Source organism: Phyllostomus hastatus, unplaced genomic scaffold, assembly GCF_019186645.2.
Source record: "Phyllostomus hastatus isolate PE091 unplaced genomic scaffold, TTU_PhHast_1.1 phas_scaffold_216, whole genome shotgun sequence".
Classification (NCBI taxonomy): domain Eukaryota; kingdom Metazoa; phylum Chordata; class Mammalia; order Chiroptera; family Phyllostomidae; genus Phyllostomus; species Phyllostomus hastatus.
Genome location: NW_025334018.1, coordinates 23,024,514 through 23,050,165, shown reverse-complemented (window position 1 = coordinate 23,050,165; position 25,652 = coordinate 23,024,514). Strand labels below are relative to the sequence as shown.

The 25,652-nt window shown below is 61.8% G+C and overlaps 2 protein-coding genes across 5 annotated transcripts in view; both read left to right on the top strand.

Annotated features, from left to right (window-relative positions):
• The window catches only part of RIPOR2 (RHO family interacting cell polarization regulator 2), a 109,717-nt gene extending 89,974 nt beyond the window's left edge, over positions 1 to 19,743 (top strand). For 3 of the 4 annotated variants that reach the window (XM_045861657.1, XM_045861658.1, XM_045861659.1), the window contains exons 12-22: positions 308 to 437; positions 3,221 to 3,925; positions 6,843 to 7,033; positions 8,751 to 8,919; positions 11,295 to 11,430; positions 12,555 to 12,716; positions 13,545 to 13,703; positions 14,553 to 14,755; positions 15,290 to 15,373; positions 16,484 to 16,574; positions 18,028 to 19,743. In XM_045861657.1, the coding sequence (XP_045717613.1) occupies positions 308 to 437; positions 3,221 to 3,925; positions 6,843 to 7,033; positions 8,751 to 8,919; positions 11,295 to 11,430; positions 12,555 to 12,716; positions 13,545 to 13,703; positions 14,553 to 14,755; positions 15,290 to 15,373; positions 16,484 to 16,574; positions 18,028 to 18,128 (2,131 nt within the window). In that variant the 3' untranslated portion in view covers positions 18,129 to 19,743. Of the gene's footprint in view, positions 1 to 307; positions 438 to 3,220; positions 3,926 to 5,553; positions 6,573 to 6,842; positions 7,034 to 8,750; positions 8,920 to 11,294; positions 11,431 to 12,554; positions 12,717 to 13,544; positions 13,704 to 14,552; positions 14,756 to 15,289; positions 15,374 to 16,483; positions 16,575 to 18,027 lie in introns of those variants that run through there. The other variant, XM_045861660.1, reaches the window with a different exon arrangement.
• Positions 19,744 to 19,837: 94 nt separating this feature from the next.
• On the top strand, positions 19,838 to 24,272 carry ARMH2 (armadillo like helical domain containing 2). The gene is made up of 2 exons (XM_045861661.1): positions 19,838 to 20,390; positions 23,807 to 24,272. The coding sequence occupies exons 1-2, from the start codon at positions 20,123 to 20,125 to the stop codon at positions 24,232 to 24,234; spliced, it is 696 nt and encodes a 231-aa protein (XP_045717617.1). The 5' UTR covers positions 19,838 to 20,122; the 3' UTR covers positions 24,235 to 24,272.
• Positions 24,273 to 25,652: the final 1,380 nt, after the last annotated feature.

Here is a 25,652-nt window from a genome sequence, read left to right as displayed (position 1 = left end):
ACCCTGACTCGCTGTGACGGCCTCTCGCGGGCCGCTCTCCGGGTGACGGTCCCTCTGGGAGGAGCCTCTGTGTCACCGCTGTTGCCCCCGTCGACCTCCCGCTCTGTGACAGCTCACCCTGCCTCCTGCCTGCCGTCCTGCCTCTAAATGCACACGAGGAAGTGGGCCTCTGCAGGGAGCGGATTTGCAGGAAAACTGTGCGTGGGCTCGGGTTCGGAGGGACTTGAGTGACATGAACGCGGGGCTTCCCGGCCCGCGGGCCGGCGGCTGTGCCCAGCTGCCCTCACGGGGACCTGCTGTCTTCCAGCCCGTTCGACGTGGAGGACTCAACCCCGTCCTCGGGTGCGGGGAGCAAGGCGGCCGCCCTGCAGAGGAGGATGTCCGTGTACAGCCAGGGCACCCCGGAGACGCCCACCTTCAAGGACCACTCCTTCTTCGTAAGTGCGGCGGGGTCTCTGGGGCGCGGGTGCGCGTGGTGCACGGCGTTAGGGCTTCTCAGGAATTCCCGGCAGTCGGGCTCTTCAGTTCCCCTGCTCCCGCGGGGACTCTGCCGGGTGCCTCTGGTCCGCGCGCAGGTGTGAGCCTCTCTGCCTCCCCTGTCCCCTCCCCCAAGCTACCTGCTGCTTTGACAATACCTCGCAGACCACCCCCAACCTTGTCTGAGATGAGCATTTGAGAGACGTGAGTGTGTCCGTCAGAAACGCTTGCTGCAAAGCTAACCCGGTAACCTGGTGCTCTCTAACCCGCCCCTCCCTGCTCGCCCTGGCTCCGGAAGAGATGGCTGCAGCCTCCCCCGGACAGGCCCGGGCTGTCTGTCTTGAGTGCCTTGCGAGACTCGCTCTTTGCCAAGCTGCGCCGGGGCAGCTCTCTCTGCGACCTGCCCTCCCTCAGGCCGAGGCCCAAGGCGGCGCGAGAGTCCTATGTGAGTGCGAGGCCGGGCTGGTGGCCCACCGTGTGCCCTGTGTGTCTCCGTCCTGTCCTCCTCTCCGCCTCGCTCACCGGGTGACGGCGCCCGCCAGCCTGGCCCCAGGCCGGGACACTCGGTCCCGCCTGCGCCGTGGGTGGAGAGGCCATCTGTCTTTCCCTTCTCGCCCTCCCTGCTGTCGCGCTGCGCTGTGTCTCTGCTGTGGTGTAGGTATCCGTGGTCGCCAGGGTTGCATTCTCCCAAACTCAGGCACCCCCGAGGTCAGCGGGGAGGTCGTGTCCTGGAGAGGAACCAGCTCTCCCAGTCTTCACGCACGGTTTTCACGTGGGAAAACTGGCACGCGAGGAACCCGGGGGGAGCGAAACCCGGTTTACGAGGGCGGGTTTTATGTAAGAAGGTTCTGAGTCTCATTTATTGTCATGCTTCCACAAGACCGACTGAGTAAGAGAAACTCTGTCACTCGTAGTCGGGAATGCATCCTGACGCGCACCGTGTGTGGTGTGCACTGTGTCACAGGGGAATGCAAACACACACACACACACATTCACTTGCACACACACTCACACGCAGCTCCTTTTAGAATGTGCCCCTCCTCCTGGGCGCCCCCCAGCTGGATGCAGGAGGCAGTGCCCTGACTGGGGCCCCATCACCTCACACCTGCGCCGACACACAGCACCGCCCCCCCCCCACACACACACACTGTCCTGCGCTGGCTGCACAGGCGGGGCCCCGAGGAAACAAGCTGGGGTGCAGCGAGGAGCCTCCCCTGCAGCTCCCGAGGAGGGTCCCGGGCCTCCTCGTCCCCCCACCCCCACCCCCGACTCTGCGGAGCAGGTGCCATAATCAGTAGTGGTGGCTGTGACTCAGCCCGAACGAGGAGGGGGGCGGGGGGGGGCGTTGCACACCCTGCCTGCAGAGGCTCCACGGGAGCCCCCGGAGCCCGGGCAGGAATTCTCCGGTTCAGGTTGCCTCCCCGCCAGGCGAGCCCAGAGGCCGCGGTGACCTGGCCGCAGGGGTCAGGGGCCACGGCCCCAGCCTCACTGCCGGAGGAGGTCAGGACTATCCTTCGTTCTGTCTGCGTCCCCCCACACACACCATTCCCCTTGATCTAGCGCTCTGTTACTACCAGCACTGTCGTGATAGTGCAATGCTTTATTAGTAAAAAGAGAACACACTGACCTAAAAAATCAAACCTGGAACCCAAGAGAGATCACCCGTGTCGAAGGACCCGGCCTCAGATAACTAGCGAATGTCCCCAGCTCAGGCTGGGCACTTCGACGCCACCCAGCCCGCAGGGTAAGGACGCTGACCCGGAAACTGCTCCTTGGAACCTTCTTGGCTACCTGGATATTCCCGCCCTCTGTCTCCCAGTCCCGCCCCCGAGCCGCCGCTGCCTGACCCGCCCGGGGCCGCGCATGCGCAACGGGGAGCCCAGGCGCCCAGACGCGGGTCGGCGCTGGGTCCGCGGGCCTGGAAGACAGACGCTTGGCGTGTCGGTCTCTCTCCTCTTGAAGACGCGATGCCGGTGTCTCTCTGGCCTTAAATCACCCGCCATGTGGTTACAAAATTCATACAGCATCCCAAGAGCTTGGGACTTGTGGGTGGAGATTTTCAAACGGTGATTTACAAGGACCAAAGCAGAGCAAGGCATCGCGCCTTCTGAGTGAAGTGGCATGAATGTTGGAGCCTTTTCAGCTAGACGCCAAAATAATAATAATAATAATAATAATAATAATAATAATAATAATAATAATAATAATAGTGATGTTACTCGAAACTATGTCGGCCAAATACTGTGAAGTCCTGGGTGTAGGAGCAATTTCCTTTCCAGGCGGCCCGCCCTTCTTTGGAAAAAAATAAAAATTTGAAAGCCAGGAAAACGTCAATGAACTCTCACCTATTCACCATGGAAACAGAGCTTGTAAAGGCTTCTTTTCTTGAGCCAGATGCGCACACACAAAACCAACAAACAAAACGCTACTCTGCTGCAAGTGCTGGGTCTTTATTTTATTGGGTTTATGTTTTATCCGGAAGCCCACCACGCCCAATGCCTCACCTGTGTTTAAAACAGTAACGCAGTGTGCCCTGGCTGGTGTGGCTCGGTGGACTGAGCGCCGGACTGCAAAGCAAAGGGTCCCCGGTTCGATTCCCAGTCAGGGCACAGGCCTGTGTTGCGGGCCAGGTCCCCAGTAGGGGGCGCGCGAGAGGCAACCACACACTGACGTTTCTCTCCCTCTCTTCCTCCCTCCCTTCCTCCTGTCTTTAAAATCGTAACGCGATGCCTGTCGTCCGCAGGCGAATCTGCCTGACGACATCTTTGAGAACGGAAAGGCCGCCCAGCAGAAAACGCCCCTGTCTCTCAGCTTCAGCGACCTGCCCAACGGGGACTGCGCGCGCCCCGCCAGCCCCGCCGGCGGCCGCCCCAGCGCGTGCGCGGCCAACCCCGAGATCACCATCACGCCGGCCGAGCGGCGCCCGGGCAGCCTGGCCTCCGAGAACCAGGGCCCCGACGACTCCGGCTCCGCCTCTTCCAGAAGCTCCGCGGGAGGCGGCCCGGGGCCCCGGGCTCCCCCGGAGGAGGAGGAGGAGGAGGAGGACGCTGAGGGGCCCGGGAGCACCGAGGCCGGCCGCGCGCCCTCCGGCGCCGCGCCCGAGCGCCTGTTCCTGGAGAGGGACGTGGCCGAGGCGCTGCTGCGGGAGTCGGACGAGGCCTCGGAGCTGAAGCCCGTGGAACTGGACACGTTCGAAGGCAACATCACGAAGCAGCTGGTGAAGCGGCTCACCTCGGCCGAGGTGCCGGCGGCCGCGGAGAAGCTGCTGTTCGAGGGCTCGGGCTCGGTCGGAGGGGAACCGGAAGGCTGCCGCGCCACCGCCTTTCTCGACGGGAGCCTGGAGGATGCGTTCCACGGGCTTTTCCTCGCGCTGGAGCCGCACAAGGAGCAGTACACGGAGTTTCAGGACCTGAACCGCGAGGTGGTGCATCTGGATGACATCCTGAAAGTAAGTCCTTTCCAGGGACGTTGGGTTGGGCGGGGAGGCAGGCGGCTGGTGCCCACCTTCCAGGTCCAACAGCGTCTTTACTTCTCACCCTGTCCCGTCGCCGGGTGTGTGCATCGTCACCACTTAAGTGGCATTGATTTTCACCGGTGGTAGCAAATATCAATTTTTATTTTCCTGACGGCAGATGAACTTAACAAACGTGACTGGTAGTTAAATCAATTGCTCTAAAGCAGAGGTGTCCAGCCCACTGCCCCCGGGGGTCACGGTCGAGGACTTTTTGGCTTGACTGTGGGGGAAGACATCACGTAAATTATGCACAGACCTTGTTTTGCTCATCGGTTTTCGTGAGTGTATTTACTGGGTGGCCCCGGACAACTCTTCTTTTTCCAGTGTGGCCCAGAGACGCCCAAAGGCTGGGCGTCTCTGCTGTAGAGTCTTAAGAACCTCTAAACTTTATCAGCCCCAGAGTTCTTCTTCCCAGACGTGAAACACGGCACTGGGGTCCCCGTGATCTCATTCAGAGGTGACTCCGGAAGTGTGTGCCCGGGGTTGGGGTCAGAGCCAGCAGTCCTGGTGGGCGGCCCCCGCATCCCATCCCCCACGGTTTTAAATAACGCCGCTCACCCGGGAGAGAAGGTGACTTTCTCTCCCGAATCCCACTTCTTGTGTTCTCTGCCTTTCCGCTGGGGTTTTTATCGCCACAGAGGAGAGAGCTGGGATCCTTTTTCTTGACAGAGCCATTCTTTGGGGGCCTGTTCTGGAAGATAAGCTCCCAAATGAGGTGCCCGGGACCTGCTGGGACCTGCTGCACCCCCGTGTGTGGCTGTCCTCCAACCTGGCCTCCCCCAGTCCCCCTGGAAGGACATTCCCTGGGTCCCACTGGCCTGGCTCTGGAAGGGAGCCCTGCCCAGGGCCAGTGACAACCCTGCTCCGCAGGTCCAGGGCCTCACACGCCCACGACAAACTGATTCCTTTGCGGGCACAGCCTCCCAGGCACAGGGAAGGCCGTGCGGGCCCTGCTCTCAGTGAAACGCCACCAGGAAGCACCCACTCGGGGCTCGTGCCTGGAGGCCGCCTTGTCTGGAATTCCGGGAGCAGCACCTTCTGTCCCCACTGCCAGCTCTCGTGTGCCCTGCTGCCCCGCTCTGTGCAGTGGGCCGCCGTGTCCGACGTCCAGGGCTAAGACGCCTTGGCCTCACCTGAAGCCAGCACCTTACAGGGAGGCCGAGGCGCTGGCAGCTCCCGCGTCCAGGCACCCGGGGCGCTGCGTTGCTCAGCCACCAGCAGACACTGAGCGAGCCACCCGCTCGCGCTGGGAAAACCTGGCGGCGACGGAGTTCTCTCCAGCGTCACTTCCGTCGGCTGTCCTTCCCAGACCACCCTGCTGCTAAAACCCCTCTTGGCCCCTTCGTTGTGCAGAGCGGTGTTCAAACCCGTCCTCGCTGTGCAGCTCGGGGGCTGCAGGTAGCAGGTGTAGGAGAGGAGACCGCAGAGGCGGGCAGCGGCGCCCCCACCGCGCCTGGGGCAGGACGGGCCTCGGAGTGGAGGTCTGGGGCAGGCGCTGTGTCTCCGGCCAGAGGTCAAGCATCGGCTGGACGAGGCTTTCTCTTTTCCCTTCACATTCCTAGGATGATGCTAAACCCTGAGGATGAGAGCCTAGATGGCGCCGCCTCTCGGACGGAGACCCCTGGGGGCGAGTGAGCAGCTCTGGTGTTAAAGACCCTCCGCTCTCTGGCCCTGGGGTGTCAGACACAGGCCCCTGCGGGGCCATCCTGCCTGGCACTCAGAAGTCGGCAAGGAGCGCCACCTGCCTGCACGGAGGACTCTTAGTTCTTCTAATGGGCAGGACTTGCCCCTCCCACCTGCCCCAGCCTCCCCTTCTGTGCTGGGAAGAGCCTGTGTCACCTCCGCGCCCGTGGCCGCGGGCGTGACTCTGTCTGTGTTGTCTTTGTGCCTGCCCAGCACCGCAGGGGTCTGTCTCTGGGCCGCAGGGGTCTGTCCCCGAGGCCCCCGGCCCGGTCAGGGAGGTGTCGGGACACGCTTCCTCGCAGGCCGGGCCGCCTGTGCAGGCGCCCAGCCGTCCCTCTCCTCCAGGCTCACGGAGGACGGAGGCTGTGGATGTACATGAATCTCGGGCCGCTCACCTGGGGAGCGCGGGTCAGCGGGCGGCTCGGCCCTCTGCTCCTGGGAGTCGCCCTGTCCACCCCCAGGCGGCAGCAGCTTGGCCGGCAGCTGCTGTCTCGGGAGGACGTGGCCGCGGGGAAGGAGACGGCCCTCGGCCCTCTCCGTCTCCGTCCGGCTGTGCCACGGGGGGCCGAGCTCCGGCAGAGAGGCACGGCGGCCCCGCCTCCCGGGGCGTCTCGGTTACATGGGTTTTGAACACTCTGTGACACAAAGTTCACGCAGAAGTGTCGAGAACAGACAACAGAGCCCCGTGCCGCTCCCCACCCCGACCCCGGCTGCCGCGTGCCCGGCTCACGGCCAATGTCGTCATCTGCTCCGCCTGCTCCCCGCCCCCCCCCCCCGCGCTGATTTGGAACAGATCCCACGTGCTGTGCCATTTGATTCTTGGTGGTTCTTTTTCTAATGTGACAACCTTAAATGTGTTTTTTAATGCCAATAAAATAAAACAAAAGCTTAAAACAAAGCCTGTTCCCTGTTTAGTCGGAGTGGGTGCCATGTTTTCTACTTGGGAGGTGCTGACGGTGTGTCCCCCCCTCCTCGGGGCTGCTGATGGTGCCCCCCCCTTGGGAGCTGCTGATGGTGTGTCCTCCTCCGAGGCTGCTGACGATGTCCCCCCTCCAGGGCTCCTGATGGTGCCCCCCCTTGGGGGCTGCTGATGGTGTCCCCTTTGAGGCTGCTGACAGTGCCCCCCCCTTGGGGGCTGCTGACGGTGCCCCGTGCCCTGCCTCCGCAGTGCAAGCCCTCCGGAAGCCGCAGCACGCCCTCCAGCTTGAGTCTGACGGTGGAGAGCGCCCTGGAGAGCTTCGACTTCCTGAACACGTCGGACTTCGACGAGGAGGAGGAGGAGGAGGAGGCCGAAGAGGCGGGCACGGCCGGAGGAGGCGCCGACTCCGTGTTCTCAGACACAGAGACGGAGAAGAACAGGTGAGCCTCGCCTGGCATCCGTCTCCCGGCCTTCCTGAGTTGCACGTGGCCGTCCCACCCCTCCCTCCGCTCCCTTCCCTGCCACCAGGGCGTCTCTGCGGGGGCCTGAGCTCATCGGCGCCAGCCCCAGCCTGGGGTAGCCTTAGAACACAGCTGCCCTGGAGCGGAAGCAAGGACCGCTGGTGGTGTCACTGGACCTCCGGCCCTGCAGGGGGCGGCGGCCTTCCCCGGGCTGGGCAGGTGGTGGGGAGGGAGGAGGCAGGTGACACTGCCACCTGCTCCATGGGCTTCCTGGTCCTCCGACGACAGCCTGGAGTCCGAGTCCGACTTCAGGGAAGCAAAACAAGCCCAATTACTGGGTGAGGGCAGCTTTGCCGCCCGTCTGACTTTGGCCTTCCCGACCCTCCCTCGGGCGGTGCTCACATTTTGGGTGTGTCGCTGATCCCGGAGGGTGTCTCCGTCCGAAAGAAAAGGTGAGAAGTAGAACGTGTCCCTTGAGCACGTTCAGGGCAGGACCGAGACGGGGCCTCGGCGAACGTGATGGTTCCGCTGTCCTGCACTCCACGCGGAGTGCGCACCCCAGCAGTCCACACTCCGCACGGAGCCGCTTCTAACGCGGCTGAATGTGGGGAGTGCCACGCAAACCCCACGTCTTCCTGCACGCCCGTCCTCCCGCGCTGTCACGTGCCAGGCGGAGGCGAGGCACCCGTCTGCAGTCTTCCCCCTGCCGGAGGAAGCGTTTCCACAGCAGGACCATGCGGCTCTTGTACCTGCCGTGGGACCTGACGTTACCTGTGCCCGATCGGGCCAGTCTTGCTGTTCGTCGTCAGTGGCGTTGGGGACGTGGTGAACTTCGGGCTCGCGTTTGAGACGTGTGCCAACTTCCCCGGGTTCACGGTCAGGCCCCACGCTGGGGTCTGCTTTCCCCTCGGGGGCAAACTCGACCCCCGTGAGCTCCCGGCACCTGTTAGCTCTAGTGCCGACGTCCGTTGCCTGTGCGGACTGGGAGTGAGGGGCCGGGCATCGGGTGCCACCCGGTGCCTGCCCGGCCCTGTCAACTTGGGCACCCGGTCATCGTCTCTGCCGGCCATTCTGCCGCGGGTGAAAGGAGACAGCCCCCTCCCCGGCACCCGGGCTCCTTTCAGAATAAAACAACTGATGCACCAGATCTAGTTTTGGACGCACGTGCCCCCACGGCGTGACTCCCCGGCCGTGGGGTTTACTCGCACGCAGCCCGAGGGGCAGGGGGAGCCGCGCCTCCACCCACTGGAACGCGCTCAGCTCTCCTCCGAGTGCGGCGGCCCGGCCTCCTCCCGGCCGCTTCCCTCCCTCTCTCCAGGGCGGGCCTGGCGCAGGCCAGGAACCTGTCTCGGGTCACGCAGGTCACGCTCAGCAGGGCTGCTGAGGGGAGCCAGAGATGCGGGGCCAGTTTAGGCCCAGGATGCCGGGCGGTCCCCCCTCGCAGGTGCCCGGGCAGGCAGGTTCCCAAGCCGCGTCAGGGAGACGCTTTGTAAAGGGCTCCGGGGCACATTTACCCCTCTCGTTAGGGTGCGAGTTTGAGTCCCGGGGGGCTGCAAGAGCAGTTGTCCTGTGACTCGCTCTGACACCAGGCGAGCGGCGCCGGGCGGAGGAAAGAAGCCATTCCCGAAAGGCAGGCGGCGGCCGTGGGGGGCCTCGGGCCAGCCACTCACGGGCTGTCCGTGTGCCGCCCCCACAGCTACAGGCCGGCGCACCCGGAGGCCCGGGTGCACGTGAGCGAGGCGCTGACGGAGGACACGGGCGTGGGGACCAGCGTGGCCGGCAGCCCCCTCCCGCTGACCACGGGCAACGAGAGCCTGGACGTGGCCATCGTCAGGCACCTGCAGCACTGCACCCAGCTCGTGCAGGTAGGGCCGCCCTCGGGGGGCGGGGGGCGCGTGCTGCTGCTTCTAGGGCTGCCGCGGAAGCGAGGGGTCAGCCCCCAGAGAACAGCCCTGCTCGGAGGGTGCCCTGGCCGGGCGGCTCTGCAGGCTGGAGCTCGTCCTGGGCACCAAAGGCTGTGGGTTCGATTCCCACTCAGGACCCATACCTGGGTTGTGGGTTCGATCCCCATTCAGGATGTGTACGGAGGCAACCAGTCAGTGTTTCTCTCTGACACTGATCTCTCTCTCTCTCTCTCTAAATAATCATAGAAACATGTCCTCAGGTGAGGATTGAAAAATAAATTTTTTTAACTCCAATGGGTGTGCCCATTCTCCCAAGACCCTGGGCTTCCGGTCTTAAAGCCCAGCTCCCGGACCCCACGCGCCCGCGGGAACAGTGTGGTTAGCTGCCACTCTGAAGCCATTCGGCAATAGATGGGAATAACGTGCTTAAGGAAAAAGAAAGAACTTGCGTTCTGCCACCTACAAGTGGGCTTTGAAAGCGGCTGTGACTGCGCGCACGCCAACACGAAGGCATCCGGTGGGCGCCCCCGCCCCCGCACCCGGGAGCTCAAAGCGGCGGCCTACCGGTCCCCCGCTTGGATAAGTGCCGATTAGCAGCCACACCGAACACTTTATAAGCCATTAGCCACCCCAGTGGGCTGTGATCTGGGACATGGGGGAGCTTATTTTTCTTCTCAGATCAAGCTGTTTACCACTGAACATTTTGCAACAGTGCAGCTCAGGTTTTGAAATCCTCCCGTGGCCGGAAGTGCCCCGCCCCCGCCCCCAGGCTCGGCTTCCGTCCTCCCTCCCCGCTGGTGGTGGCGGGTCTCTCCCGCCGGCATCCGCCCCTCCCCCAGCTCGCCCAGGTGCGGAGATGCACGGGGAGCAGGAAGAGAGGGAAAGCGAGTGAATGACCTTTCAGGGCGGCGGGCGGTCAGGGAGGGCGCAGGTGGAGAAGGAACAGGGACCACTGGAGGAGGGGAGGTAGGGTGAAACGGGGGGTCGGCGAGGCCAGCCGTGGGCGGTGCTGCTGCTTCCTGACATAGAATTCACTTCTCCTCCCCCCCACGTGGCCCCCGACGCTGACGCGCTGGGGTGGCTGGTCCACACTTACCCTCCCTCCACGTGCCCCCCGCCCCCCACACTGACCCGCCCCCTGATGATCTCGTCTGTCGACTGCTGGGTTCCCGTGTCCCGTGCTGAACCAATCCGGCGGAAGGCGGGTCCTTTTTTCTGGCCCAAACGGGGAAGACTGTCCTGTACTCGCAGCCGTTTGAATGCGATGGCTCTCGCGGCTCCTGTCCCCGCCGAGGCTGAGACCGTGCTGAGCGAACTGCCAGTCCCGTGTCGTGGGAAAGGCCCCTTCGTGGGCCCCTGTGGGAGGGCGAGCGTTCTGGCCAGGGACTGCCGGGGCGCAGTGTTCAGGGTGGTGCCTCTCCCACGGCGGGGCCACGGTCACAACCACTCACCTCTTCCGTGGCGCAGTCCACGCTGGAAAAGCGAAAGAGGCGCTCTAAACATGAAGGGGGGGCGAGGAGGGGGAGTGAAGGGGGGAGTGCCACTTAAAATCCTCACTTTTCACCGGCACCCACTCCTGAACCGGTGCGTGTGCGTGCTCATTCGGTGCATGGGTACAGAGAGGTGGAAACGGAAGTCCCGTAAGGGGCGCGGTGCCGTAACTACATTTGAGACAAAGTAGTTCAGTCCTGGCCGGCGTGGCTCAGTGGGCCGGAAAGTCCTGCTTGTCTTCGAGGCCAAACGCGTTAGGCAGGGCAGGACCCTGGCACAGGTGCGCCCCTGCCCGCCAGGTGGGCAGGAGGCACAAAGGCAGACAACCCCCCCCCGCCCCCTAACAGGTGCCCCGTGCTTCCCCCCCTTCCGCTTCCGACCTGCACGCAGGTCACTCACTCACTCACTGTGTAGGCGGCCGGGTCAGCCTCCTTAGCCTCGCTGTACCTCAGTTTACCTCTGTGAGACGAGGCCCTCCCCGGGTCATGGTGAGAGGGAGGGTGAGCCCGCACAGGCCCAGGGCTCTGACAGCGTCTGGCCCCCGAGCTCTGGTGGCTGCGGATGTGCAGCCTGAGTGCGCCCCCCACGGTTCTTGAGCAGGTTTACGGGGTCACAGTGGCCCAGCAGCAGCACTGCTGGGAAATCCCTGAATTGATATATAGGCGCAAAAAAAACAACAACAAACCCTTAAAGCAGCAAAAGCCTGTCAGTGTATCAGGAACTGGGAGCGTCATCGCGGGGGAGCAAGGGCACCGTGTGAGTTCACTCGGCGTCAAGGTCAAGGCTGGGAGGGGGAGCGCTGCGGACCACATAATGCACACGGTTCCTTTTGTTTGTTTTCTCAGCAAATCGTTTTCTCGAGCAAAACCCCCTTTGTGGCGAGAAACCTCCTAGAGAAGCTCTCCAGGCAAGTCCAGGTGATGCAGCGGCTGGCGGCCGTCAGCGACGAGAGCGTGGGGGGCGTCGGCTCGGTCTCGGAAGGTGAGCCGGCGAGGCCGCCCCGTCCGCCCCGCTGGGCCTGCTCTCCGCTCGGCCGCACGGCAGGCCGCAGAAAGGCACCCACGGAGCGGGGGTGTGGGGGGTCTCGGGGCCGTGCCCACAGCCGTGCGGTTTTGCTAGCACCGCTCAGTACCCACCCCCCCACCCCCGCTCTCGAGGGGGCCTCCACGTCCGGTGGGCAGACACTAGTGGACACACAGAGCCCGAGTCTCCCCCCGGGCAGCCTCACGGGCTACGTCTGCCTGTGCAGTCCCGCTGGGGGACACGTGACCGGGGCGGCCCTCCCGTCACGGAGCTGGCTAGGGCAGCTCCTACGGCGGCCGAGGGTCCAATGCAGGACGCCCCAAGCCCGATAGGGACCCACGGCCTTGGTGGGTGAGGGTCCCTGGCAGAGAGTTTTGGGTGGGGAACCTGTTGGGGGGAGGATGCCTCAGAGCTGGTGTGGTTGGGTGGCGGGCCCAGAACCCCCGTCTCCCCCATGCTGGCTCTTCAGCGGGGACAGCGGGGCGTGGCCACGGCTGCTGTCTCTGAGGGAGCCGGGGTGTCCTGGGGGCCTCCCTGTGCACGCTGCCCCCTGCTCCGACCCGCCAGGAGCAGGGGACCTCGGCAGGTGTCGTGAAAAGGGGCAGGGGGTGCTCTGAGCCTGTGCGTCTGTGCTGTGACGTCACGGGAGGCGGGGCCCGGGGTCTCCGTCACGGAGACCCGACAGCCTGCTCGCTGCCCCGGCTGCGTGAGCTCCCCCTCACGCCTTCTGGGTCCCCCAGGCCTCCCGCAGGCCAGCGGTCTTTAAACACAAAATGAAACGGCCCTGGCTGGTGTGGCTCGGTGGACCGAGTGCCGGCCCGAGAGGCAAAGGGTCGCCGGTTCGATTCCCAGTCAGGGCACGTGCCTGGGTTGCAGGCCTAGTCCCCAGTAGGGGGCGCACGAGAGGCAACCACACATCGATGTTTCTCTCCCTCTCTTCCTCCCTCCCTTCCCCTCTGTCTAAAACTAAAATAAATAAAATATTTTTGTAAAACCACCAAACCATCAAAAGGCCGGCGGTGACGCTCCCCCCGCCCCCGCACAGGCCCTCCCCCCGCCTCACCCACTCGCTCTCTTCCCAGCCCTCCCCGAGCTCCACGACAAGCTGCCCCTGCTGTCCTTCTGGACCCAGTGCTGCGGCTCGGCGGGCGCGTACCACAGCTCCGCGGACAGGGTGGTCCGGCAGCTGGAGGCCAGCTTCGCCGCAGCCGTCAACCGAGACCACCCGGGACTGGCAGACGCAGGTGGGTCCAGCGGGCGGGAGGCCCGCACGCGGTCCCGGGGTCCCCACCGCACCCCACCCCCTCGGCCGCCCCGGCCCAGGGTGTCCCCGGCCCTGACGGCACCGAGAGGAGAAAACGGACGTGCCCTGCTTCCGCCGCCAGCAGTGACTGTGCAGAGCGCGGTGTGTCTGTGCCGCCATGTGGGGGCGTGGCCAGTGCGGGGGGCGTGTCCAAGGGCATCACCACCCACCGCGCCAAGTCAAGTCCCCCCCCCACCCCCCCCACCGCCGATCCAGCAGTTCGGCTCCTCGCTGCACCCCGGGAAGTGCGCGCCCCGCCCCTCGCCGGGAAGTGCGCGCTCGTGCCCACAGACAGAGGAGGGGCGGGCGTGCAGGGAAGTCGGCCGCGGCTCTGCGGACGGGCCGGCACGGGGAACAGGCCCAGTGCCCCTCAGTACGGAGCAGACGAACTGCCGTGGGTTCACGCACCGGGGGTCCCACCGCGGCGGGGGAGAGGGACACGCCGCTGGTGCAGGCACCGCGTGGGGCGAATCCCACAGACGTCCCCGCGAGTGAAAGGGGGCGGATACCCGAGCGCTTGCTCAGCAGGTTCACCGAGTCCCGTGCTGGGCGCAGGCCGGGCCGACTTGGGGGTGGGGGAGGGGCCGAGGCCCCCTGCCGCGGCCCAGGGCTCGTCACGCAGCTGTGTGGGTCTCACATGTGGTCGGCTGCACCCTGAGGGTCAGCCCACGTGCGCTCCCCACTCCGTCCTGCTCCGCCGCGAGGACAGGCAGACGGGCAGACGGGCACGCTTCTGAACAGCCGCTTCGCGCCTTCTCCCTCCGAACAGTGTTCCGCACCCTGGTGTCCCAGATCCTGGACCGGGCGGAGCCCCTGCCGCCCTCCAGCCTGCCCTCCGAGGTCGTCACCGTGTTCCAGTACCACAGCTACTTCGCCAGCCACGGCGTGAGCGACCTGCCCGGCTACCTGCACCAGCTGGCCCAGCAAGGTGGGGCGTGCGCTGGGGAGACGCGGTCTGGTGCGCTGGGGGGCGGGGGGCGGCCTCGCGTCGTGCTCGGCTGTAGCTTCTAGGTGCGTTTTTAACCAGGGCAGTTGTTTATGAAACAGTGAAACTACAGGAACATCTCCAGCAGGAGAAATAGGAGATTACAGCAAAAAAAAAAATATGTTTGTTCACAAACGTGTCCGCTGGGTGGGGGTGCCGCTCTGTCGTCAGAACGGGAAGCTAGCTTCTGTTTCCCGTCTGTGCGGGCCACGCACACCGGCCCTGGTGCCTCCGTGGCTGACGGGGGCCGTGCCTGGGGCTCTGGGGAGGGATTCGCCCGCAGTCCTGGTGCGTGGGACGTGGTTTGTCCAAGCGGGCCCCCAAATCCTGCCTTTTATTGGCCGTCTCCAATTCCAACCACTACCGGGACTCCGCCGCACCCGGCGGCCCGAGCGCCGACGGGCAGAAAGCAGAGGTGGGGTCCCTCGGGCCCGGTTCGGCCCGAGCGACGCGGCGAGAGACCAGTTCGCTGTGTCGGGAAGACCGCAGCAGGCGTGTGCTTGGGCTTCCGTCACGGTGTGTTTTCACACCTGCGGTGTAGCCCGTCCGTGAGCTGTTCTGTGGCCGTGTGCCGTGGAGAGCCACGTCACTGGCCCACGTGTGACCTGCCCTTTGCCTCCCTCGGGCCCCTGGAGGGACCTGTCCTGTTCTCCCTCGGGGGAGACGCGCTCTCTGTCGTAGGCACCGGGCGGGGTCCGTCCCTGCGGGTTCGTGGGGCCCTCGCTGGCGGCAGCGGTGATGAGCTCTCTGCGCTTCTCCCCCCCCCCGCCCCCATCCCCCCTCCCCCCGCAGTCGCCCTGGTGCAGAGCCTGCCGTCGCTGCGGGAGGACAAGCTGCTGCAGGCGGTCGGCGGCCTCACCGCCCACGGCCTCCCGGCCCAGCAGGAGGTGCTCCGGACGCTGGCCCTGCTGCTGACCGGCGGCCACAGTGGCGTCAGCCAGGCCGTGCGGCTGCACCTGGCCGAGGCCGCCAGAAGCGAGCCCTTCAGGGAGAAGGTAGGCACCGGCCTCATTTCCGTCACCTGCTCTGAACGGGTGGCCGTTTTTCTCTATATCATAATTGGCGCCTGCTTGTGAGTGATACCTACTCTGTAAAACAGTTTTTTGACGTTGAAATTTACTTTTCAGTGACAGTTGGCACGCAGCATTATTTTACATGACTGTCAGGCGCACGGCTCAGCGGTCAGGCATCTGTGTAATCTACGAAGTGGTCCCCCGATGAGCCTCATGCCCCCCCCGGTCACTGTCCAGAGTTCTGACACTGTTGTTGACTCCGTTTCCTGCACTGAATGTCACATCCTGTGAAAGACAATTTAAAATACAAAACTACGTTGTGATAGCTAAGTGTCTGTGTACTGAAGTAAAAAAAAAAAAAAGACGGCTCTTTAAATGAACAAGCATTGTGTTGGTTCTCTGCTCTGAAGGTCACGCAGAGTATCTTTACCTGTAGCCTCTCTCGGGCAGTAAAGGTGACACAAGCCTTTAACACGGCCACCACGCGTGTCCTCACACTGTCCTCCCTCCCCCCAGGCCGTACTCTATTACTGTGAAGCCCTGAGCGCGCCGGACCTGCAGCTGCAGAAGGCAGCCTGCCTGGCCCTGCGAAGCCTGCAGGTGAGGCCGGCGCGGGGCGGGGCCGGGCCGTGGGCGGGGCAGCTCTCCACGGGGTGTGTGGTGCCTGGCGTAGCGGCCCTGCTCCCTCTGGATTAGTTCGGAGTTTTGCTTTTGTTTTCTTTAAACAGTAACTAAAGGTGACTTTGTTCCGTGAAAATCCGCATGTTTCGGGACACGATCATGTGTCCGCTTGCCGCGGGGTCAGCACTGGAAAAGTGTGTCTCCCGGAAAGAGAGGGCAGGGGATGACTCACCGAGTGGCACGGGGCCCAGAAAGAGCAGGGCTGCTCGGACCCGGCCGAGGACTGCAGTCCGGCGTGCTGGGGGTGCCCGGACCGACCCCTTCCTCCCGGAGGGCGGTCCTCCGCACTGCGTGAAGGACTCTGTCCACACTCTGCCGGGCCCCGCTCCCCGCTCCACGCCCAGGCCGTGAAAGCCAGGGCGGCGCAGGGCTCCCCGCCCACGCCCACCCCTGGACACAAGCCACAGAGCCCGAGGTGCTCAGCCCCGGGGCCCCCGGGGCCGGCCCCACCTGCCTTACCGGCACATCACCCAGGACCCAGCCACGCCACCTTCCAGTCCCAGGCCCCCGGCCCCGCCGCCTCCGGGTCGGGAGCCCAGCTTCCTCCCAGGAATAAAGCCCTGACTTGTGTCCGTGATCAGCTCCCCGGATCTCAGCGGGAGCGAGTGGCTGGAGCCGCTCCCCGCCCCACCCCCGCAGGTTCTCCCTGGGCCCCAGTCACTCCCAGCGTTTCCCGGCCCCGTCTTCCCATCCCCTCGATGACCCGGCTCGCTGTCGGCAGGAGTCACCCCAAACCCCACCAGTCTCACCCCACCTCCAGCCTCCTGGGTCTGCGAGGAGCCCACAGCCACCTCCCAGCAGCAACCGCCCCCACTCGTCCCCTCCCTCCCTCCCTCCCTCAGCCCCGTCCTTTGGACGCCATTCCTGAGCAGCCCGCTGGGGCGCCAGGGAACCGGCCCCTGGCTCCTGGCACCCAGCTGAACAGTGGGTGGGGGGTGGGGGTTCCCCACCGGCTCTGAGACGCTAAGTCTCACACGGCCCCGACATGCGTGTGAGGGCGTGCTGCTGACGGCCGCCCCCTCCCCGCAGGCCACGGAGAGCATCAGGATGCTGGTGGCGCTGTGTCGGTCCGACGCGGAGGAGATTAGGAAGGTGGCCTCGGACACGCTCCTGGCTCTGGGTGAGTTCCCCCCACGGGGCTGTTTGCACGAGTCCTCAGCTGTGATCGGTTGGGCAGTGGCACCACCAGTGGGGCAAAGCCACCTGGTCTGACGCTGGCAGCCTGCCAAGGTCACGGAGCGTCCCTGGCCTCTGTCACCCCCGTGAACGTCACTTCATTAGTGTTCTTCCTGGGTGACCGTTTATGTCCTGAGGCTCCGTCCTGGGGTTGAAAGTGTCGCCACAGACAGAGCAGTCTTCGCCGGCGTGGCTGTGGGACGGATAACAGAGTCAGTCCTTACCGCCCAGAAATCATTTCTCTCCCTAACAACGTGCCCAGGGCGTCCCTAGTGGGCACTGCTTTTCTTCCCGCGTGTTCTGGAACGACCGTGAGGGAAGGCAGGCATTCTCGAAGCGCAGCCACCCCCCGAGGGCCTCGGGGGTGTGGCTGCCGCGGGCTGACCCTGTGCGGGGGGTCACCGCAGCTGCCCGCACAGCAGCTGCCCGCTCGGCCGAGCTCTCTGCCGGTGGCCGCGGCCTCTGGCACCACCAGGCCCTGCTCCCCACGCTCCAGCCCGGTCCCCCTCCGGGGACTCTGCTCCCATGGGTATGAGATGAGACCCACTAAAGCACCTGGAGGGATGAATTATTCCAGACTCGGTGTTGTCCTGGGAGGCCCTATTTCCCGACACGGCCATAGACTATAAATCTACTGCGTTTCTGAAACGCACCAATATCAGTGCATTTCTAGAAGGTCAGTCTGTGTCCTCTTGCCTTTCTTCCCAGTAGAGTTCTGACTGGCACGGCCGATTCCTTGCACCTTAGTCTCCGAACTAAACGGACAAAAGCTCCTTATCGTTAGTCCTCTATGCTTTGTCTTCCCATTTTCCGACACTATTTTTAAAAGAGGGAAATGGAGCAGAAGAGTCCAGTAACTCACAGACACACACTGGCTGGCCACGAGGGTCCTCCTGACCCACGGACTCGCTGCGGGCGGTAGACAGACATCGGCACCATGTTTGGAGGGCATGCGGTCATTTTTTGGCTTAAGTCTGAAAGCCCCAATTTGACTTTTATGAATGACATGTGAATGACCATTCACATGTGCCGACACGTAACATGCCAAGGCCAGGTGGACGGCGCACGCTCCGGCGTCGAGAGCCCGCCCTGGCCACGCCCCTGCGCACCTGGAACGATTCCATCCGGATGGGTGTGCAGGGACGAGGCCGTCAGGGGAACCCCGACACCGCGGGCCCACGGGGCTCCCCGGTCTCACGCCCTGGCGGCCTTCGCGCGTCCGGCCTTAGCTGTCCTGGGACGGCACATGGAACGGTCACCGAGGGCGGCTCTCCCTCGCCTGACGTTAACACTGGCGAGCGCCAGCGGTCCCTCCCCGGCACTGACGCGCGGCCCGCGGGGGGTGGGGGCGGGAACGTCAGGCTGACTCCGTGACCCTCTCTCACGCTGTCACCCAGGGGAAGACGGGCGGCTGGCCTACGAGCAGCTGGACAAGTTCCCTCGAGACGGCGTCGGCGTCGCGAGTCGCCCCGGGGTGGAGGTGGCCACGGCCTTCTGACGACCGGCTGGCTCGGCCGTCGCGGAGCCGTCCTCCCAAGGGCCTGGTGCTCCAGCGGCGCCGTGGCGGAGCCGGCCCGGGTGTCCCGCTCGCAGCGGGCCGCCGGGGCCACCTGGAAGTCGCCCGGTGCAGCAGCCTTCCCTCCGGTTCCGCGGCCCCGCCCCCTCCCGCGGCCAGCGCCTGGGGCCGGGTGCCCTGCGTGCGCTCGTCACGTGGCCGGCGAGTCCGAGCCCCTCCGACCTGCTGTGTGTGGGATCTCAAAATAGCCATCTTCGCACTGTTGTGGAAGTTCTTCTGTCAGCGTGAGCCAGTCCCGTGATTGACGCTTCGGTGCACGTCGTGCGGCTTGCGGTTCTTCCCCGCGTGTCTGATCTCAGGGTGGAGCGCCCCTCCCCCAGCCACCCCCACTGCCCGCCCCGCCCCCCGTGCTGCCCCCGCCACCCAACTCTCCCTTAAATGCAAAACACAAAAAAGAATTCCTTCGAATAAAAGTTTGCCTGCAGAACCTGGTAGAATGACACATTGTAGGAGTTTAGTGGTTTTTACATTTCCTCGTTTCAGAATGTCCACCATTGCTTCCGCTTCTTTTCTCCACCCCGAAAGTTCCAAAAGCACGTTCCCCCCCGTGGTGAAAACACTGGTGGGAGACTCCAGGCCACCTGCTCACGATCACACCCGCACGTGCTGAGAACAAAGACAGGCGAGGCGGAAGCTTTTATTTTTTCAAAACCAAGAGCCATTTTTTTAAATGATATTGCTCAGTAGAGGTACCTTGCTGCTAAGACAAATGAAAACCAAAAGTCCTGGGCTCAGAAGGCTGGGATGCTCTTTGAGGAAGGAGGGAGAGCACAGAAGGTGCAGGGACATCGACAGGGGTCCTGGCCTCTGTGACAATTCCCGTGAGGGCAGGGGGCCAGCCCCCCTGCGCACTGCGGGCCGGTTCCTGCCCCCGCTGGGTCCCCTTGGCCAAAAAGTCCAAACGGCAGCCGCCCTCACAGCTCCGATCAGGGTGCAGTGCACGGCCTCTCAGGACTGCTACCAAGGAACCTCTCTTCCCCTTGAGAGTATTCGGGGTGGGAAATGCCAAGATATCAAATTTGGTGTGAGTGTAACTGAAACTGAACCCTGGGTGTGTTTGTACACGATACCACATGGGTGTCATCTCAAATGTTTCCGTTTGTAGCAAGACCTTGAAAAGCAACTCTGATTTCATTTTAAAGTTCACGTTGTTCGCCAGGCTTCCTGGCAACGAGTCCTTTTGACTGTGAAGTTGTATATATACATTTGTACATTTGTAAATATTATATGTATACAGATAACCTTCCTTTTCAATGCATTGTACAGTGTAATTCGTATGTTTAGTCTTTGGTCGACATTAAATGGTTGACACGATACTTTCTATAGAACCTTAAGTCACAAATGTTACAGTTTTTTGTTTGGTTTGTGGTTTTTTAAAAAAGTTTTTTGGATATTGCATGAGTAATGGACTCCATCCCTTTTGTATTCACTTCTGCATTTTATTTTTTGGTTGAGGGGGGTGCTTTTAGTTCTGCGGCATTTGTATCCATCACTGTCTGTCTCGTGTAAGTTGCAATAAAAGTTATTTTTGAATTTCCAGTCTCATGCCGAGTCGGCCGTATTGTGCTCACACGCCCTAGGGAGCCGGTCGGCACGTACACCCTGCACCTCACTCTCAGCGCTGTAGCTCATTCTCGCCGTGAAATTCCTTCCTTCGCACAGGAGGACAGAAGTGCTCACTTCGCTGATACTTGGTAAAGCTACCAGGAGAAAAAAGACTGGGAGCTCCTCGAAAGTCAAAAGCATCATCATGTACCCGATTCCCCGGCCCTAACCCCCAGAACCCCTTGCTCCGCTGGCCTGCGTGGGCCTCGCTACTGCGTTGCTAGGTGACGCGCTCCGGGTTCTCAGCTATTGTTCCTGCAGACCGGACCGGGGGGTGGAGCGCGAGCCGCGCCGGCCCGTCCGTCTGCGCAATGGACCAGACCCAGGCGTCTCACGGGCAGTTTTTCGCTCAGATTCGCCAGTATTTTGCGGGGCTGTATCAGTGCCTGCAGAACTTCTGGAACGCCAAGGTGAAGGCCTTTTTCGTGAAGAAGGAAGAGGAGGAACCTGTCCCCACAGCGGAGAGCATTTTTCACAAAGAAAAGATGGTGCTGCTGGGCCAGGTGCTGAGGAACAAATCCCTGGCCGCTGAGAAAAGGGCCCAGGCCGCCTACCGCATCGGACTGTTGGCCTTCACAGGTACTGGCCTCCCCAGCTGTTTCCTTTTCTTTCTTTTTAAATATTTTTATTGATTATGCTATTCCAGTTTTCCCGATTTTTTCTCCTCTAACCCTCCTTCCGCCCTGCCCCTCCAATCCTCCAGTATTGCCCCCCTTAGTTCACCTCCACGGGCTGTACAGGTAAGTTCTTTGAGTTCTGTTTCCGTCCCCAGTCTTTCTCTCTCCCCGCCTCCCAGCCGGCTGCTGCTTCCCAGTCCCTCCCCACCATCCCTCCCCTCCCCCTCCCCGTCCCCACTGAACTCCCTCCGTGGGATCTCCATCTCTCTGATTCTGTTCCTCTTCTGGTGGTTTGCTTCGTTTTTGTTTCCGTTGTTTCTCTTTTCTTTTAGGTTCATTTGTTGATAGTTGCGAGTTTGTTGTCGTTTTGCTGTTCATATTTTTTATCTTCTTTTTCTAAGTCCCTTTAATGTTTCATATAATAATGGTTTGGGGACGATGAACCCCTTTACTTGACGTTGTCTGGGAAGCACTTGATCTGCCCTCCCATTCTAAATGAGAGCTTTGCTGGATAGAGCAATCTGGGATATAGGTCCTTGTCTTTCATGATTTGGAATATTTCTTTCCAGCCCCTTCTTACCTGCAAGGTCTCTTTTGAGAAATCAGTTGATAGTCTAATGGTGGGAACTCCTTTGTAGGTAACTGTCTCCTTTCCTCTTGCTGCTTTTAAGATTCTCTCCTTATCTTTAATCTTGGGTAACTTAATGATGGTATGTCTTGGTGTGTTCCTCTTTGGGTCCACCTTCTTTGGGACTCTCCGGGCTTCCTGGACTTCCTGGAAGTCTGTTTCCTTCACCAGATTGGGGAAGTTCTCCTTCATTATTTGTCCAAATAAGTTTTCAATCTCTTGGTCTTCCTCCTCTCTTTCTGGCAGCCCTATGATTTGGATATTGGAACGTTTCAGGTTGTCCCAGAGGTTTGTAAGAGTCCCTTCCCTTTTTCAAATCCTTGCTTCTTCATTCTGTTCTGGATGGATGTTCCCTTTTTCCTTTTGTTCCAGAAGGTTGCTCTGAGCCCTGGTTTCCTTGCTGTCACGGTTGGTCCCCTGAACATTCCGCTTTGTTTCACTTTGGGTCTCCTTCCTTTGTTTTCCACTTTTCGACCCAGCTCAGTCCGACCTGGGAGCGCTTGGATTACCTGGGCTTTAAATCCTCCACCAGCTGGGCTGGCGGTCCCCTCCGCACCTAGCTCTCTTCCTGGGGCTCTACCCTGTACTTGCCCTGGGGCCGTCCTTCTTCCTCTCGGGCCCCTGATGGTTGTGAGGGGGCGGGGTGTCGGGCGTTCCCCTGGGCGGGGCAACCCTCCCGCCAGCCGCGGCTCCGCCCCTGGGGGCGGGGCCAGAGAGGGAGCCGCGCGGCCGCCTGCTCGTCTCCAGCGCCCTTCCCGGTGGACCCTTTTGGGAGACCGGGAGCTTCTCCTACCGCCACACCCACCGTGGGCCCCCGCCAGTCAGCGCAGCCCCCCAGCCCCCCAGCCAGCCCCGCCCCCAAGGTAAGCCTGTCGCCGCGGTTTTTCCGAGTCTGCCCACGTGGTCCGCCGCTCTGCCGGCCTGGTGGTTCTGGCTGATTTTTTTCCTTTAACTCCTTGGTCGTCGGAGTCCCATGCAGTCTGATTGTCTGGTGCTTTTGGTGGTTTATTGATTTCAGATTGGTTGTTATCCTCTTTTTGGCTGTGCAAGGAAGCGAAGGGTCTCTACCTACGCCTCCATCTTGGCCCGAACCTCCCCAGCTTTCGTTTATGACACTAAGTGAGCCGTCTTCGTAGTTCTCGCCTTGAAATTCCGATAGCTCTTCCTTCGCTAAATTATCAGTATTTTTGTCTTTGCACCACGAAAGGCATTACTAATTATTTTCTCCTCGGGGATCTGTTTTTTAAGTGTGTCCATCAAATACACGACTTGTTCCCTGCTTCTATTCATCAAAAATATATGAACTAAAAGTGACTATCGAAGTTCTTATTATAAAAAGCATCAAAGGATCTACACTGAGTCAGTAGAATTCCAACCTGCTGAGTCAGACGACTTCGTGTTTTTATCCTGTGAAAAGGCATTGCACAGGAAATAGCTGAGAAAAACAAATAACACGCTGCTCCTAAAGCACCTGCCAGGTGGCCGGCCGGGCGCACCCGCGGGAAGCAGCGGTTACCGTCCGCCTGGACAGAACACTCAGTGGCAAACCGTTCAGACACGCAGCGGTCTGGCAGTTAGGTCCAAACTCGCTCCTTGTTTCTTTGTAATAAATGTCAGGGTTTGCTGTGACATGTTATTGATTGATAGTCCTCAACGACGCATGTCCTTATTAGAAGCCCTTTTTTCCCCACATTTTTCAATTCTTGTTCACATTTGTCTACATCCCCCTCCCCCCCCCCACTCCTCCTTATTAGAAGTTCTGGCTGGTAGCTCTAACTGTCCGTACTTTTTTCATGGGAAAATGAGTTACTTAGATGTAGTTTGATAGACTCAATCTTTCAAAGAATGCGTCCGTGACAGAAAACATTCACTGTTCGCCGGGGTCGGGGGCCACAGGAAGGGAGAGGAGCTGGGAAACCGAGACCCCGCCGCACGCCAGGCCTGGCCCCTCCCACAGCTGTGCCCCCGCTGCGGGAAGAGCCGCTTGTAAAGGCGCCGGAGCCCTTTGACTTGATGGGGCTCAGCCCCAGCTGCGCTGGTAGGGAGCCGGGGAAAGGCTTGTGCCGCGGCCTCAGCTAAGGCTTTATTGTTGACTAGAACATTCTTGGGACCCGAGAGAAACGCGAGCCCGGTGGGAACTCCAGGGCTGGACTCCAGCCAGCAACGCCGGCTGCCCCACCGTCCAGCAGTTCCTGCGATGCCTTCACGGCTCCTGCCTTCTCGGAACTTGGGGTTTGGACTGGGACAGTCAGGGGTCAGTCAGGAATACAGACGAGAAAAGTGGAGCCCAGGACCAAGTGGGGTTCAGCGGGCAAAGCATGGAAACACTGGGGGGGGGGCACGTGGGCCCCACCCTGCGGGAACCGGGCTGGGTCACAGGTTAGGAGGTCGGGAGAGGAGGGCAGAGCTCGGGAGCCACCTCTCCGGCCACCGGACCTGGCTCTGCGGCTCAGCCAGCAGCTCTCCCGTGGCTGCTCCAACACGCTGGTGTTTCTTCAAGTCCGACAGGCGGAGGGCGAGGAGTGAGACAGGGAGGGAGACTCACTGGGTGATCACGGGCTTCCTAGGGCACCCAACCAAAGGGACCTCCTCCCACAGCCTCTCACGCCACTCCTGGTCACCACCCACGTTCCCAAGCACCCCAGTGTCCATCCGCACGCAGCAACCGGAACAGGAGCCCCTGAGCTCGCCTGTCCCTGGCCGCCGGGGACCCCAGATCCCGTCTGGAAACACAAGTGCTTGTCTTGCAGGGGGCCCGACATCGGGGACCTTCGCGGCCGAGTACATGAGGGACGTGGCCCTCCTGCTGCAGAATCACCAGCTGGCCCCGAAGACCAGGATCCTGCTGCTGCAGAGCGTGGCGTGCTGGTGCTACCTGGACCCCGCCAGCCAGCGCCAGGCCCAGTTTCTGAAGTTCATCCCCATCCTCACTGCGTTTTTCGACGACCCGCTGGAGTCGGCCTCCAAGAGCGAGACCAACAGCCACCTCCTGGTAAAGTTCTGGACGTGCTACGTCCTCTCTGTCATGACGTGCAACAACGCAGCCTTCATGGAGGAGCTGAAGGAGCACGCGGCCCTGAGGAGGCACCTGCAGATGCTGGCCGGCGACAACTGGGGCGGGTGGCCGGAGAACTTCGCGCAGGTGCTGTATTTCCTGGTCGGCTTCCACAGGGGCTGACCTCCCGCGCCCAGGGGTGGCCCTGCAGAACGGAAATAAACGGCAGAGGCCGATCGAGTCTTCCTGCGTGTTTTTCTTTTAGGTGGTTGACACCCCCAGGTCACCTCCCAGTCTGCAAGAACCAGACTTAGGGCACGCGCCGCCGCTTAAAAACGACCTCAGGAAGGCCAGGTTCCTGAAACGGGAAGTCACAGGAGGGCGTGAGGGGCACTGGCAGGACTTGTGGGGCATCACGTGACTTCACGCCGAGGCACCCAGAGGTGCCGAACCCTAACCCGCCCCACAGCCCTCCGCGGCCGGGGCCCCGCGGGCTGCACCTGCGTCCCGTCGGCCGGTTTCAGGGGCCGCCCCCAGCAGCCCTGTCTGGGGGGCCCGAGGTGGTTCCCTGGCTCCCAGAACGTGACCTTATTCCAGGTCAGGCCCACGTTCCGACAGTCGATGCCTAACTGAAAATCAGATTCGTCGTCTCAAGGCCATCCCTCCGAGCTCTCTTAGTCAACTCGGGCTGCAGTTCCCGGTGCGGGAACCTTAGCACCCGCACCACCCCCAGGCTCCCTCTTGAAATTCACCCCAACACTCCCCCGCCCCACACACACACACACAAGATCCCCAGGCAACCACTCCGCTTTGTCGAAGGGCTTTGGAGCTCACCACCATTGTATTTAAACGCAAGCACACGGGGGTCTCCAACCTGTTTTCTCTCACTCGGCTCCTCTGACCTCTTTCCAGCCCTGGCCACCAGCTCCTTTCTGTGGCTGAGCCGCATTCTGCTGTGTGGACGCCGTGGTCCGCTGACCCGTCCGTCCACTCCCTTGCAGATGGACACTCGGGCGGCTACGCACAAAACGGGGCCCCTGCAGACTGGTCTTCACCTGGACGTTCACTTTGCTGTCTCTCCGGTGGACACTGGGACTGTCCTATCTGAGGAGTTGGCCAAATCCAAGGTCACTGAGATTGGTTCCCCCTTATCTCTTCTTCTGAAAGATTGATAGTGCTAACTCTTGAATTTTACATCTTTTCCTCTGCCACCAAATGGTGGCAACCTATCTTTTGCATTTCCCAGAAACATGTCCTGTTCGCCAAGCCGCCCTCTTCCACGCAGCTCCCCCCCGCCCCCGGTTCCGACGGCCTCTCAGCTCGTTTCCTGCCCCCTTGACACACATGTAATTCTTCAAGGCACTTTTTCCTGCTAAACAAAAACAAAACACTGTCTCTTCAATTCTGTCTCCAGGCTGGTACCCCCGCCCCCCATCAACACCTAATCAGAGACCCACACCGTCTAATCCAGCGGCCGCTACCCTCACCTGGCTGTTGAAATAGAAACCAGCCTCTAGGTTCTTCATTCCCAGCCGTTTCCACGCTCCGCGGCCACATACGCCTGAGTGGCTGTCATACTGGACCCCACAGCTATTCGCGAC